Below are 16,283 nucleotides of genomic sequence, written 5' to 3'. Positions count from 1 at the left end.
GCTCAGCTAGCTTATTAATAACAAAACATAAACAAGTGTACGTGATATAACACTCACATAGCTCAGCTAGCTTATTAATAACAAGACATAAACAAGTGTATGTGATATAATACTCACATAGCTCAGCCAGCTTATTAATAACAAGACATAAACAAGTGTACGTGATATAATACTCACATAGCAAGCTTATTAATAACAAGACATAAACAAGTGTACGTGATATAACACTCACATAGCAAGCTTATTAATAACAAGACATAAACAAGTGTACATGATATAATACTCACATAGCTCAGCCAGCTTATTAATAACAAGACATAAACAAGTGTACGTGATATAATACTCACATAGCTAGCTTATTAATAACAAGACATAAACAAGTGTACGTGATATAATACTCACATAGCTAGCTTATTAATAACAAGACATAAACAAGTGTACGTGATATAATACTCACATAGCTAGCTTATTAATAACAAGACATAAACAAGTGTACGTGATATAATACTCGCATAGCTCAGCTAGCTTATTAATAACAAGACATAAACAAGTGTACGTGATATAACACTCACATAGCTCAGCCAGCTTATTAATAACAAGACATAAACAAGTGTACGTGATATAACACTCACATAGCTCAGCCAGCTTATTAATAACAAGACATAAACAAGTGTACGTGATATAACACTCACATAGCTCAGCCAGCTTATTAATAACAAGACATAAACAAGTGTACGTGATATAATACTCACATAGCGAGCTTATTAATAACAAGACAAAACAAGTGTACGTGATATAACACTCACATAGCAAGCTTATTAATAACAAGACATAAACAAGTGTGTAATTGATATAACACTCACATAGCAAGCTTATTAATAACAAGACATAAACAAGTGTACGTGATATAACACTCACATAGCTCAGCTAGCTTATTAATAACAAGACATAAACAAGTGTACATGATATAACACTCACATAGCTAGCTTATTAATAACAAGACATAAACAAGTGTACGTGATATAACACTCACATAGCAAGCTTATTAATAACAAGACATAAACAAGTGTACGTGATATAATACTCACATATCTCAGCCAGCTTATTAATAACAAGACATAAACAAGTGTAATGCGTGATATAATACTCACATAGCAAGCTTATTAATAACAAGACATAAACAAGTTAATGCGTGATATAATACTCACATAGCTAGCTTATTAATAACAAGACATAAACAAGTGTAATGCATTGATATAATACTCACATAGCTAGCTTATTAATAACAAGACATAAAGAAGTGTAATGCGGATATAATACTCACATAGCTAGCTTATTAATAACAAGACATAAACAAGTGTACGTGATATAATACTCACATAGCTAGCTTATTAATAACAAGACATAAACAAGTGTACGTGATATAATACTCACATAGCAAGCTTATTAATAACAAGACATAAACAAGTGTACGTGATATAATACTCACATAGCTCAGCTAGCTTATTAATAACAAGACATAAACAAGTGTACGTGATATAATACTCACATAGCTCAGCCAGCTTATTAATAACAAGACATAAACAAGTGTACGTGATATAATACTCACATAGCGAGCTTATTAATAACAAGACAAACAAGTGTACGTGATATAACACTCACATAGCAAGCTTATTAATAACAAGACATAAACAAGTGTACGTGATATAACACTCACATAGCAAGCTTATTAATAACAAGACATAAACAAGTGTACGTGATATAACACTCACATAGCTCAGCTAGCTTATTAATAACAAGACATAAACAAGTGTACGTGATATAACACTCACATAGCTCAGCCAGCTTATTAATAACAAGACATAAACAAGTGTAATGCGGATGATATAATACTCACATAGCGAGCTTATTAATAACAAGACAAACAAGTGTGCATGATATAACACTCACATAGCAAGCTTATTAATAACAAGACATAAACAAGTGTACGTGATATAACACTCACATAGCAAGCTTATTAATAACAAGACATAAACAAGTAATGCGTGATATAACACTCACATAGCTCAGCTAGCTTATTAATAACAAGACATAAACAAGTGTACGTGATATAACACTCACATAGCTAGCTTATTAATAACAAGACATAAACAAGTGTACGTGATATAACACTCACATAGCAAGCTTATTAATAACAAGACATAAACAAGTGTACGTGATATAATACTCACATAGCTCAGCCAGCTTATTAATAACAAGACATAAACAAGTGTACGTGATATAATACTCACATAGCAAGCTTATTAATAACAAGACATAAACAAGTGTACGTGATATAATACTCACATAGCTAGCTTATTAATAACAAGACATAAACAAGTGTACGTGATATAATACTCACATAGCAAGCTTATTAATAACAAGACATAAACAAGTGTACGTGATATAATACTCACATAGCTCAGCCAGCTTATTAATAACAAGACATAAACAAGTGTACGTGATATAACACTCACATAGTTCAGCTAGCTTATTAATAACAAGACATAAACAAGTGTACGTGATATAACACTCACATAGCTCAGCTAGCTTTTAATAACAAGACATAAACAAGTGTACGTGATATAACACTCACATAGCAAGCTTATTAATAACAAGACAAACAACTGTACGTGATATAACACTCACATAGCTCAGCTAGCTTATTAATAACAAGACATAAACAAGTGTACGTAATATAACACTCACATAGCTCAGCTAGCTTATTAATAACAAGACATAAACAAGTGTACGTGATATAACACTAACATAGCTCAGCTAGCTTATTAATAACAAGACAAACAAGTGTACGTGATATAACACTCACATAGCTCAGCTAGCTTATTAATAACAAGACATAAACAAGTGTACGTGATATAACACTCACATAGCTCAGCTAGCTTATTAATAACAAGACATAAACAAGTGTACGTGATATAACACTCACATAGCTCAGCTAGCTTTTAATAACAAGACATAAACAAGTGTACGTAATATAACACTCACATAGCTCAGCTAGCTTATTAATAACAAGACATAAACAAGTGTAGGTAATATAACACTAACATAGCTCAGCTAGCTTATTAATAACAAGACAAACAAGTGTACGTGATATAACACTCACATACATACATAGAAACATTAGGTGAGTAGTCTTTCATAAACACATTAAAAGTAAGAAATAACATACATTTCTCTAAATATGAATTTCTTGTGTTTATGTGAAGTGAATTTTTTTTTAACAGTAAATTACTTCCAGGAGTTTCCAGAAGCCTTTGTACATTTCCAGGTGTACAGAGTCTGTGTATAACACAATCTGTTTTTACTGTTAACTTAAAACTAACAAAAATATTATGTGGTGTGACCAAATGCCAAGAATTAGTTCAATATTAATTATTTGTTTAGATGTTTGACTCATGATGTTACAAAAACACGTAGGTTCAAGAAGGATGGACACAAAATAAAAACCCTATAATCCAAGTTCTTTTAAAAAGGGGACCTTTCTTCAGGGGCATAGATACTCTATTGATATTTATATCAATAACATAGACAAAACATGTTGTTCAAACTAGGGCTAAGGTGTGCATGTACAGTGTGAAAGAATCGAACACTCTCAAGAAAGAAAAGTCATCACTAACTAATAAAACTGTTTCAGTTGTCACTAACCAATAAAACTGTTTCAGTTGTCACTAACTAATAAAACTGTTTCAGTTGTCACTAACTAATAAAACTGTTTCAGTTGTCACTAACTAATAAAACTGTTTCAGTTGTCACTAACTAATAAAACTGTTTCAGTTGTCACTAACTAATAAAACTGTTTCAGTTGTCACTAACCAATAAAACTGTTTCAGTTGTCACTAACCAATAAAACTGTTTCAGTTGTCACTAACCAATAAAACTGTTTCAGTTGTCACTAACTAATAAAACTGTTTCAGTTGTCACTAACTAATAAAACTGTTTCAGTTGTCACTAACCAATAAAACTGTTTCAGTTGTCACTAACCAATAAAACTGTTTCAGTTGTCACTAACCAATAAAACTGTTTCAGTTGTCACTAACCAATAAAACTGTTTCAGTTGTCACTAACCAATAAAACTGTTTCAGTTGTCACTAACCAATAAAACTGTTTCAGTTGTCACTAACTAATAAAACTGTTTCAGTCGTCACTAACTAATAAAACTGTTTCAGTGGTCACTAACTAATAAAACTGTTTCAGTCGTCACTAACCAATAAAACTGTTTCAGTCGTCACTAACTAATAAAACTGTTTCAGTCGTCACTAACTAATAAAACTGTTTCAACTGTCACTAACTAATAAAACTGTTTCAACTGTCACTAACTAATAAAACTGTTTCAACTGTCACTAACTAATAAAACTGTTTCAGTCGGCACTAACTAATAAAACTGTTTCAACTGTCACTAACTAATAAAACTGTTTCAGTTGTCACTAACTAATAAAACTGTTTCAGTCATCACTAACTAATAAAACTGTTTCAGTTGTCACTAACTAATAAAACTGTTTCAGTTGTCACTAACTAATAAAACTGTTTCAGTTGTCACTAACTAATAAAACTGTTTCAGTTGTCACTAACTAATAAAACTGTTTCAGTTGTCACTAACTAATAAAACTGTTTCAGTTGTCACTAACCAATAAAACTGTTTCAGTCGTCACTAACCAATAAAACTGTTTCAGTCGTCACTAACTAATAAAACTGTTTCAGTTGTCACTAACTAATAAAACTGTTTCAACTGTCACTAACTAATAAAACTGTTTCAGTCGGCACTAACTAATAAAACTGTTTCAGTCGGCACTAACTAATAAAACTGTTTCAACTGTCACTAACTAATAAAACTGTTTCAGTCGGCACTAACTAATAAAACTGTTTCAGTTGTCACTAACTAATAAAACTGTTTCAACTGTCACTAACTAATAAAACTGTTTCAGTTGTCACTAACTAATAAAACTGTTTCAGTTGTCACTAACCAATAAAACTGTTTCAGTTCTCACTAACTATTAAAACTGTTTCAGTTGTCACAAACTAATAAAACTAATAAAAACAATGTTGTTCATATACACATAATCAATGATATTGTAAAAATATTTACCAAAATAGATAAATAAATGTTAGAGTCCAAACAATTCAACCATAAAAACAATAAAAGATTTTGTTCTTCACAATAACCATTTTTATTCTCTTATATCATTCAGTGGTTGACAGATTTGAATATGACACATCAGACCTCAACCAATGAAAGCCACAAGAAACAGAAGAACCGTTTCTAGTAAATGTGCAGTGTGTCCTAGATGTAACAAACGTTTCAGTCCATTCTAAGAGTACAAAAGGTAAAATAGAACAACTCTAAGTAAAGGTAGCCTTCTTGAAGATGACTTTACAACAACATTCTGTGATTTTCACCCTTTTTAAATGATGCAGCCCTAAACTAATGCAACATGTTATATAAAACTAATATGCAGATTTACTCTTGTTTAATGTTGCCACCAAAACATTGGTACTTTCTGTTAAAACTAATAATAACTGTTTCAATCAGTTTCTTCTCAGGTGTACCAAACAGTAATTATTTTGTTACTTTCTGTTAAAACTAATAATAACTGTTTCAATCAGTTTCTTCTCAGGTGTACCAAACAGTAATTATTTTGTTACTTTCTGTTAAAACTAATAATAACTGTTTCAATCAGTTTCTTCTCAGGTGTACCAAACAGTAATTATTTTGTTACTTTCTGTTAAAACTAATAATAACTGTTTCAATCAGTTTCTTCTCAGGTGTACCAAACAGTAATTATTTTGTTACTTTCTGTTAAAACTAATAATAACTGTTTCAATCAGTTTCTTCTCAGGTGTACCAAACAGTAATTATTTTGTTACTTTCTGTTAAAACTAATAATAACTGTTTCAATCAGTTTCTTCTCAGGTGTACCAAACAGTAATTATTTTGTTACTTTCTGTTAAAACTAATAATAACTGTTTCAATCAGTTTCTTCTCAGGTGTACCAAACAGTAATTATTTTGTTACTTTCTGTTAAAACTAATAATAACTGTTTCAATCAGTTTCTTCTCAGGTGTACCAAACAGTAATTATTTTGTTACTTTCTGTTAAAACTAATAATAACTGTTTCAATCAGTTTCTTCTCAGGTGTACCAAACAGTAATTATTTTGTTACTTTCTGTTAAAACTAATAATAACTGTTTCAATCAGTTTCTTCTCAGGTGTACCAAACAGTAATTATTTTGTTACTTTCTGTTAAAACTAATAATAACTGTTTCAATCAGTTTCTTCTCAGGTGTACCAAACAGTAATTATTTTGTTACTTTCTGTTAAAACTAATAATAACTGTTTCAATCAGTTTCTTCTCAGGTGTACCAAACAGTAATTATTTTGTTACTTTCTGTTAAAACTAATAATAACTGTTTCAATCAGTTTCTTCTCAGGTGTACCAAACAGTAATTATTTTGTTACTTTCTGTTAAAACTAATAATAACTGTTTCAATCAGTTTCTTCTCAGGTGTACCAAACAGTAATTATTTTGTTACTTTCTGTTAAAACTAATAATAACTGTTTCAATCAGTTTCTTCTCAGGTGTACCAAACAGTAATTATTTTGTTACTTTCTGTTAAAACTAATAATAACTGTTTCAATCAGTTTCTTCTCAGGTGTACCAAACAGTAATTATTTTGTTACTTTCTGTTAAAACTAATAATAACTGTTTCAATCAGTTTCTTCTCAGGTGTACCAAACAGTAATTATTTTGTTACTTTCTGTTAAAACTAATAATAACTGTTTCAATCAGTTTCTTCTCAGGTGTACCAAACAGTAATTATTTTGTTACTTTCTGTTAAAACTAATAATAACTGTTTCAATCAGTTTCTTCTCAGGTGTACCAAACAGTAATTATTTCCTCTTACTGTAAAAGCTTATTTTTTCTTGTACAGGTTCTAAAATCTTAGGCCTAAATGAACCTTTTTGTTTTGGTAGATATTGTTTTTAATGGATAGGCAACAGTAAAGAGAACCATCATTTTCTTGTGCAAAATATTTTAAAACATCATGCCAAAACTATTGTGAGAAGACAACTTATCAGTTACCTTAAAAAAAACAACGGTAAAACCAGATGAAGATTTTGAAACCAGAAATGAAGAAGACAAACTGAAATATGAATCCCAATTCAGAAGTTACTTTGTTGAATTTCTGCAGAAGGCTGGCTGATGGCTAGTGAAGCTAGCCATCCCTTATTTTGAAGTGATAAACTAGAAGGAAGGCAGATAGTCAACACTACCTATTGGCAAGTCTTGTGTTTCTTTTTACTAATAGATAGTGGGATTGATCATCACATTATAACCCCACACAAATAAAAGGGTTAACATATTTAGGTGTAAGATTTATATCCTTTCACTCACAAATTGCTACTTGAATACTTTCAATTCAAAGGGTCCCAACTGAAACTTATATCTCAAAGGTCACAGTCTCAGAAGAGGAAATAAGTACAAATAATGAAAGAAATTAGGTTTGGTTTTTAATTTCTGAGTTTTGCACAAAGCTACATGTGGGCTATCTGCACTAGCCATCCCTAACTTAGCAATGTAAGACAATGAGTTTTGCACAAAGCTACATGTGGGCTATCTGCACTAGCCATCCCGAACTTAGCAGTGTAAGACTATGAGTTTTGCAGAAAGCTACATGTGGGCTATCTGCACTAGCCATCCCTAACTTAGCAGTGTAAGACTGAGTTTTGCACAAAGCTACATGTGGGCTATCTGCACTAGCCATCCCTAACTTAGCAGTGTAAGACTATGAGTTTTACACAAAGCTACATGTGGGCTATCTGCACTAGCCATCCCTAACTTAGCAATGTAAGACTATGAGTTTTGCACAAAGCTACACGTGGGCTATCTGCACTAGCCATCCCTAACTTAGCAGTGTAAGACTATGAGTTTTACACAAAGCTACACGTGGGCTATCTGCACTAGCCATCCCTATCTTAGCAATGTAAGACTATGAGTTTTGCACAAAGCTACATGTGGGCTATCTGCACTAGCCATCCCTGACTTAGCAGTGTAAGGCTATGAGTTTTACACAAAGCTACATGTGGGCTATCTGCACTAGCCATCCCTAACTTAGCAATGTAAGACTATGAGTTTTGTACAAAGCTACATGTGGGCTATCTGCACTAGCCATCCCTAACTTAGCAGTGTAAGACTATGAGTTTTACACAAAGCTACATGTGGGCTATCTGCACTAGCCATCCCTAACTTAGCAGTGTAAGACTATGAGTTTTGCATAAAGCTCCATGTGGGCTATCTGCACTAGCCATCCCTAACTTAGCAATGTAAAACTATAAGTTTTGCACAAAGCTACATGTGGGCTATCTGCACTAGCCATCCCTAACTTAGCAATGTAAGACTATGAGTTTTGCACAAAGCTACATGTGGGCTATCTGCACTAGCCATCCCTAACTTAGCAGTGTAAGACTATGAGTTTTGCAGAAAGCTACATGTGGGCTATCTGCACTAGCCATCCCTAACTTAGCAGTGTAAGACTATGAGTTTTACACAAAGCTACATGTGGGCTATCTGCACTAGCCATCCCTAACTTAGCAATGTAAGACTATGAGTTTTGCACAAAGCTACATGTGGGCTATCTGCACTAGCCATCCCTAACTTAGCAGTGTAAGACTATGAGTTTTACACAAAGCTCCATGTGGGCTATCTGCACTAGCCATCCCTAACTTAGCAGTGTAAGACTATGAGTTTTACACAAAGCTCCATGTGGGCTATCTGCACTAGCCATCCCTAACTTAGCAGTGTAAGACTATGAGTTTTGCACAAAGCTACATGTGGGCTATCTACACTAGCCATCCCTAACTTAGCAGTGTAAGACTATGAGTTTTGCACAAAGCTACATGTGGGCTATCTGCACTAGCCATCCCTAACTTAGCAGTGTAAGACTATGAGTTTTACACAAAGCTACATGTGGGCTATCTGCACTAGCCATCCCTAACTTAGCAGTGTAAGACTATGGGTTTTACACAAAGCTACATGTGGGCTATCTGCACTAGCCATCCCTGACTTAGCAGTGTAAGGCTATGAGTTTTACACAAAGCTACATGTGGGCTATCTGCACTAGCCATCCCTAACTTAGCAATGTAAGACTATGAGTTTTGTACAAAGCTACATGTGGGCTATCTGCACTAGCCATCCCTAACTTAGCAGTGTAAGACTATGAGTTTTGCAGAAAGCTACATGTGGGCTATCTGCACTAGCCATCCCTAACTTAGCAATGTAAGACTATGAGTTTTGCACAAAGCTACATGTGGGCTATCTGCACTAGCCATCCCTAACTTAGCAGTGTAAGACTATGAGTTTTACACAAAGCTCCATGTGGGCTATCTGCACTAGCCATCCCTAACTTAGCAGTGTAAGACTATGAGTTTTGCACAAAGCTACATGTGGGCTATCTACACTAGCCATCCCTAACTTAGCAGTGTAAGACTATGAGTTTTGCACAAAGCTACATGTGGGCTATCTGCACTAGCCATCCCTAACTTAGCAGTGTAAGACTATGAGTTTTACACAAAGCTACATGTGGGCTATCTGCACTAGCCATCCCTAACTTAGCAGTGTAAGACTATGGGTTTTACACAAAGCTACATGTGGGCTATCTGCACTAGCCATCCCTGACTTAGCAATGTAAGGCTATGAGTTTTACACAAAGCTACATGTGGGCTATCTGCACTAGCCATCCCTAACTTAGCAATGTAAGACTATGAGTTTTGTACAAAGCTACATGTGGGCTATCTGCACTAGCCATCCCTAACTTAGCAGTATAAGACCGCCAAATCTTAGACTACTCTTTTATCAACAAATAGTGGGATTGACCATCATATTATAACACATCCATGGTTGAAAGGGCTAGCATGTTTTGTGCAGAAGAAATCAGAGGGAATCCTCAGTAGCCACAGCACTTGAAATTCTTCAAAGCTGTATTAGAGTAAATTACTCTGTGAAGCCGTTTTTCTCACACTTTTAATTAGCTATATTTTTTATGTGCTAGCAATTAAAAGTGTGGGGTGCATTGTTTATCAGGATCTTACCAGCCTATTCTCAGTTTGAAATTATTTTAGACAGGACTAGAATAAATTAATATGTGTTAATGCATCAATCAAAAGGGTTTGACCACGCGAGTCCAAAACTGTCATTATATCTTAAATTGGTCAAGAATTGAGGAAGATATGAGTAAATATTTGTACTTGAAAAACAAGAACAACCACTAACAGGTTTTGATCCTACACGTTAAAATATCATGTTAAAGTATCATGTTAAAATATCATGCTAGAGTATCATGTTAAAACATCATGCTAGAGTATCATGTTAAAACATCATGTTAAAATATCATTTTAAAGTCGGACAATTGTGAAATACTATTCAAAGACTTTCATGGTTTTGTAAGATCCTTAGTATATTATTATTATAGTAACAAATATGGCTGTTGAATTTATTTATATTTAAATATTACAAATTTAATTAAAAGTCCTATATGATGCACAAGTTCGATAACCAAAACACCGACTAAAGTTTAAAAACAAAAATGATGCAGCCCTAACTAAATAACAAACAAACAACAACTACAAAAAGTAACAGTATAACAACTCAGAAGCACGTTTTGTATTTCCAAAACTCAAAGAATAACAGCTAATTAAGAATTATGACTTTCAGAACTCATGTCTGAAGTTATCAGACTACTGTGAGATTAATAGTTACAGGACTTAGTTTACTGTTACTTGTACAGCAATCTCATTAGTTTTGTGTTATTAGTGCAGTGAAGATTATCCTTTGAACCTATGTACATTTATTTTTAAACAGAAAACTTGTGAGATACTTCAACAAAAAACCAGAATTACCAGAACCAGGAAATCAAAACTTACCGTCGGCTCTCATAAGGAACTGAAAGGAATAACAATATTTTTACATCAGAAACTCAGACAGTTTTCACTTTATGATAAACTTAATGATAATTTTTAATATTATAATTTTTGTATATCATTCTCCTACAAGATTAATCAAGTGCGAAAACCAAAATTTAATCATTGAATATGATTGAAATATAAAACATTTTTAAGTAAATAGTTTGAAAATATTAATATTTATGAGATGCTAGAAATATTTCATATATCATTATATATTATTACTCACAACCATATTTGTAAATTTTAATATTCAGGATATGCTAGAAATATTACATATATTATTACTCACAACCATATTACTGGAAAACTATTAATTAATCTAGTAAAGGAAATTAAAAGGTGGAAAAACATTTATGATTTGAATTCCTAATTCTGTGGTAAATTTAATTTTAATTAAACTTATATATGCTTATCAATTATATCTCTTGTAATAAATTTATACAAAACCAGACCAACGCTTATAGTTTGTTTACTCATAACATTACACAGTAAGAACAAATGATGTTTCTTTACTATAAGTCATCAACTGATTAAAACCTTTATTGAAATTACTAACACACTGCTGAATTAGAAATCAACAAATTACTATAAATTATTATTATAATTACAAGAAATTCCTTTTCTAAATAAGCCTTGTTACTAGTTTATTGAACCTTGAAGATATGGTAAGTTCTACTTTCAACAGTTTCACTGCATCAAAGCTTGTACTCAAAAAAAGAAAAGACAAAGATCATGTCTAACTGACCTGTTTCTTCACTGCTGCAGCTATGTTTAATCTTCTGTCCTTTAATACTATGTTCTCTGCCTAGGAAGGGTAATAATAATAAAATTAATGTAACAGTAATTCTTTGATACAATTGTTTCAGAGTAAACAACATGTGTAAACTGGAATAGACAGCAACTGCTTCTTGTAAAAACACAACTACAGAGGACCTGAAGATAAAAGCATACTTTCAAAAGGTCATCCTTTACACTTGTGTTTCTATGACAACCAGTTGTCATCCATTCCAGTTTACTCATCAAGATGACAGGTGTATGCACTATCCACTAGAAATAAAAATATTCAATCAAACAATAACGTATATATGGTGAGGGATGGTAGTGGGAACCTAAAGCAGGAATATACTCGGACTTCCACCTCATCCACCCATAAAATAAAATCCTTGTTTTAATATATCCACAAACTAATAATACACCAAGATAACATATGCTAATACACCTGTTAAAAAGGTATATCTACTTGTACAATAATACCATCATCTTTCTCAAATCACGCACGCTGTACACATACAGCACTTAGCAACCTATTAGTTCAAGTGGCCAACATAAGCACCTTCCTGCTGCAATTCTTGAATGTCCATCTGGTACTGAGTGATATGTCGTTTTTTTACATACAAGTACAATACTAAAACAAACAGAAGTTGAAGTTCTGAGGACAATAATGAAAAGCTAAATCTCTGTGAATCAGGGAAGCCCTGCTCAGTACACTCACACCAGTATCAACACTGGTGACACCCCATTTAATTACACATCTACAAGCTACTCTTTTCCTTCATAATGATGAGTATCGGAGAGTAGACATCTCAATCGAGTCCGTCAATGTAAAGTACCAACATTTATTAATCACTCGACCACAGCTATTGTTACACATAACACAGAAACAAGAAATAATTACAGTTGAAACATAAAATCAATTCTGTTTAGCAGATGTGCTCTAACAAAACTGTGAAGCAATAACACCATTTAACCTTAATAATGTTTCCCTTCATTACATTACTGAGATTAAACCTAATCCACAGATCTTAACTTCACTCTTGAAAATGAACTTGAACAAGTGACAGCAAGTCCAATAACACTTCTGGTAAAAACTAGCATATTCTTTTAAACATTCAAAAACGAAATCCCTTTATGAAAAACTTACTTTAGGTGTAATTAGCATTAAAATAATCAAACTCCCTAACCCTATTTAACAAGAGCAACTATTAAATCTAGTGAAAAAAGATTAATAAATTTTACTAAAACCAGTTATAAATCACCAGAAAAGTAAAGTTTGTTAGTGTATGACTTCTCTTGATTTCTTGTACATATTAGGTTATTACATCTTATGTGACCTATTTAAAACCTGCACTGTTTCAAAGATATCAGAGAATCAGTATGAACACATGGAAATCAAAAAGAAGGTAAATGTCTCTCAGTTATGACACACAAAATTAAAATAAAACAGTTTATCACAATTAACATGAATGATGCAGTGACATTTTGCATGCATGAAAACTACATTTAACAGGTAGTTCGAATAAAGACCAAACTTATAAAGGATTAAGCCTAAATATGTGTATACTGCAAATGAGATCAATTGTATGAAAAAATAATTTTTTTTCATTATAAAAGAAACAAGCATTGGTTTCATATTATATGTAGAAGAAACCAAGTATATCTGTATTATTAAATGTTTTACATAAAACAAGCATTGGTTTCATATTATATGTAGAAGAAACCAAGTATATCTGTATTATTAAATGTTTTACATAAAACAAGCATTGGTTTCATATCATATGTAGAAGAAACCAAGTATATCTGTATTATTAAATGTTTTACATAAAACAAGCATTGGTTTCATATTATATGGAGAAGAAACCAAGTATATCTGTATTATTAAATGTTTTACATAAAACAAGTATTGGTTTCATATTATATGTAGAAGAAACCAAGTATATCTGTATTATTAAATGTTTTACATAAAACAAGCATTGGTTTCATATTATATGTAGAAGACACCAAGTATATCTGTATTATTAAATGTTTTACATAAAACAAGCATTGGTTTCATATCATATGCAGAAGAAACCAAGTATATCTGTATTATTAAATGTTTTACATAAAACAAGCATTGGTTTCATATTATATGTAGAAGAAACCAAGTATATCTGTTTTATTAAATGTTTTACATAAAACAAGTATTGGTTTCATATTATATGTAGAAGAAACCAGAAAATGTTTACATATAAAGTTTTAATTTTGTTTATCCACAATATATAAGTTCATCACCCAATCACATTTTACCATGAAAACTAAAAGAAACACACAAACAAAGTAAAGAGTTAATTTATTCATGACATCTACAAACACTGTTTATTCAATTTATCACAAACACAATACAGCTACTACAAAGAGAAGTGCTGGGTTACATGGAATAATAAAAGAAGCCAACTCTTTACAAGAGGAACAACCATACATGTCACCTGAAAGTAAATGAACACCTTAGAATAACAACAATAAATTCACCTAAAATTTAAGCCTTCCATCATATTTCATAGTAAAAATACATGAACATAAAATCCTCATTTGATACCTAATATATCTTAAACTTTAAAAATTGTTTATTGCCAATACAATAAAAACATATTTTAATTTAAACTCATGCATATATCAATTTAACCACCTACAATAAATTTTTAACATAATGACTCGGATCATTTAGAAGAAGTACTCCAAGTTCTCAACTTTAACAAAATTATAAATACACAGATTACAACAGCTGGCTTAGAATTCAACCATGTCAAAATTTGGGTCCAATGGTAATGGTTCAGGAGTTCCTAATAGTTTGCAGAGGCAACTTTCAGTACCAAACCTGATCACATAATGATCACTAAGCCTTGTTGAAATGTTGTATGTTTATTATTGAATTAAATTTGCAATAAAGATTTTTTTTTAACTATTCGTTCACGTCATCTCTGAAGTGGATTCCTTGTCATCAAAACTTTAATAGTGTTTTTACCTGCATCGTACTCAAACGTTTCAAGAATCTATTCTTCCTGATGACCATGTTTTACACATACAAATGCTCTTAGACTTACCTTTCCAAAATAATAATGATCTATGATTTGGCTTCCTATAATAATTCCATTAGTCTGAGATAAATAGATCATTGATATTAAAACAACTTATGCACCACACTTGTACTAACAACTAAAAAAATTTAAAATAACAAAACATAAAAAATGGACACCTGGATTTGATTACCCTGTACATACAATCTACACATCTTGTTTCAAACTGGAAAAAAGTGACAAAAGTTTCTACATGATACAAATTGCAATTTAAAGTCCTGGACTAATCTTTGTTTATTGATATGCGTTTTAAAATTACTTACAAGTTACTTTAAAAAACAAGGCAAAATAAAGCAAACTTATATTTACAAGTATGGTTGAACTGAATAATACGGATAAATACTACAGAACACTGGAAAAATTCATAGATTTCTATAAGGTAAACATTCTGTTGTTTTTTGTTTGTAATATGGACATTTAACAAGCACCACACTTTGAGTACCACTGAAGTAAACTTGAACTAAAATTAAAATGCAGCTGCTTGTTGATGAAACAGAAAGTCTCACCTCATTTTGGACTAGTGTAGCTGCTTCTTCATTTTCAAATGTCACAAAACCATACCTATAGAGCAGAAAAAATACATCCACTTAAATACTCAATACTGTATAATTAAATTTGAAAAACTGTCTCTTATCAACAAGTATCAATTACTTCTGTTGGAAAGGTTTGTGATACATGGTAAAATAAGCACAGGGTGCTTATGAAATAATAATTTAAAGCCTTGAAAATAAATACTGTATGCTTAATGACAGAACAATGGGGGATCATCCACAAAACTGTAGTGGTGCCAGTCTTCATTTAGTACCAGCACTAGGCTGACACTTTTAATAATTCAGTCCTTGGTCAATCAATATGCTTGTTACAGCTAAAACTAGTTAGAAATGTGAAAATTAGAATCTTAGCAGGACTGAGATGGACTTTGATTGCAATGGAGCTAAAACTACTGGCATAAAAGCCAATTTGATCAACAGACAAACAAAATAACATGAACAACAATACCATGTCAGACTATTGTACAAAATAATATGAGCAACAATACCATGTCAGACTGTTGTACAAAATAACATGAACAACAATACCATGTCAGACTACTGTACAAAATAATATGAGCAACAATACCGTGTCAAACTGTTGTACAAAATAACATAAGTAAGAATACCATGTCAGACTGTTGTACAAAATAATATGAGTAACAATACCATGTCAGACTACTGTACAAAATAATATGAGCAACAATACCATGTCAGACTGTTGTACAAAATAATATGAGCAACAATACCATGTCAGACTACTGTACAAAATAATATGAGCAACAATACCATGTCAGACTACTGTACAAAATAATATGAGCAACAATACCATGTCAGACTGTTGTA

General features: G+C 32.0%; 1 protein-coding gene across 5 annotated transcripts in view; it reads right to left on the bottom strand.

The window, feature by feature from the left end:
- LOC143234629 (uncharacterized) overlaps window positions 1-16,283 on the bottom strand; it is a 45,407-nt gene that overhangs the window by 13,258 nt on the left and 15,866 nt on the right. For all 5 annotated transcript variants that reach the window (XM_076472102.1, XM_076472098.1, XM_076472100.1 and 2 more), the window contains 3 exons: window positions 15,414-15,468; window positions 11,763-11,822; window positions 10,976-10,994 (listed from right to left, as the gene is read on the bottom strand). In XM_076472102.1, coding sequence (XP_076328217.1) covers window positions 10,976-10,994; window positions 11,763-11,822; window positions 15,414-15,468 — 134 coding nt within the window. The remainder of the gene's footprint in view (window positions 1-10,975; window positions 10,995-11,762; window positions 11,823-15,413; window positions 15,469-16,283) is intronic.

The sequence above is a fragment of the Tachypleus tridentatus genome, chromosome 12 (assembly GCF_004210375.1).
Source record: "Tachypleus tridentatus isolate NWPU-2018 chromosome 12, ASM421037v1, whole genome shotgun sequence".
In the NCBI taxonomy this organism is placed as follows: Eukaryota; Metazoa; Arthropoda; class Merostomata; order Xiphosura; family Limulidae; genus Tachypleus; species Tachypleus tridentatus.
This window is presented reverse-complemented; position numbering and strand designations above follow the sequence as displayed.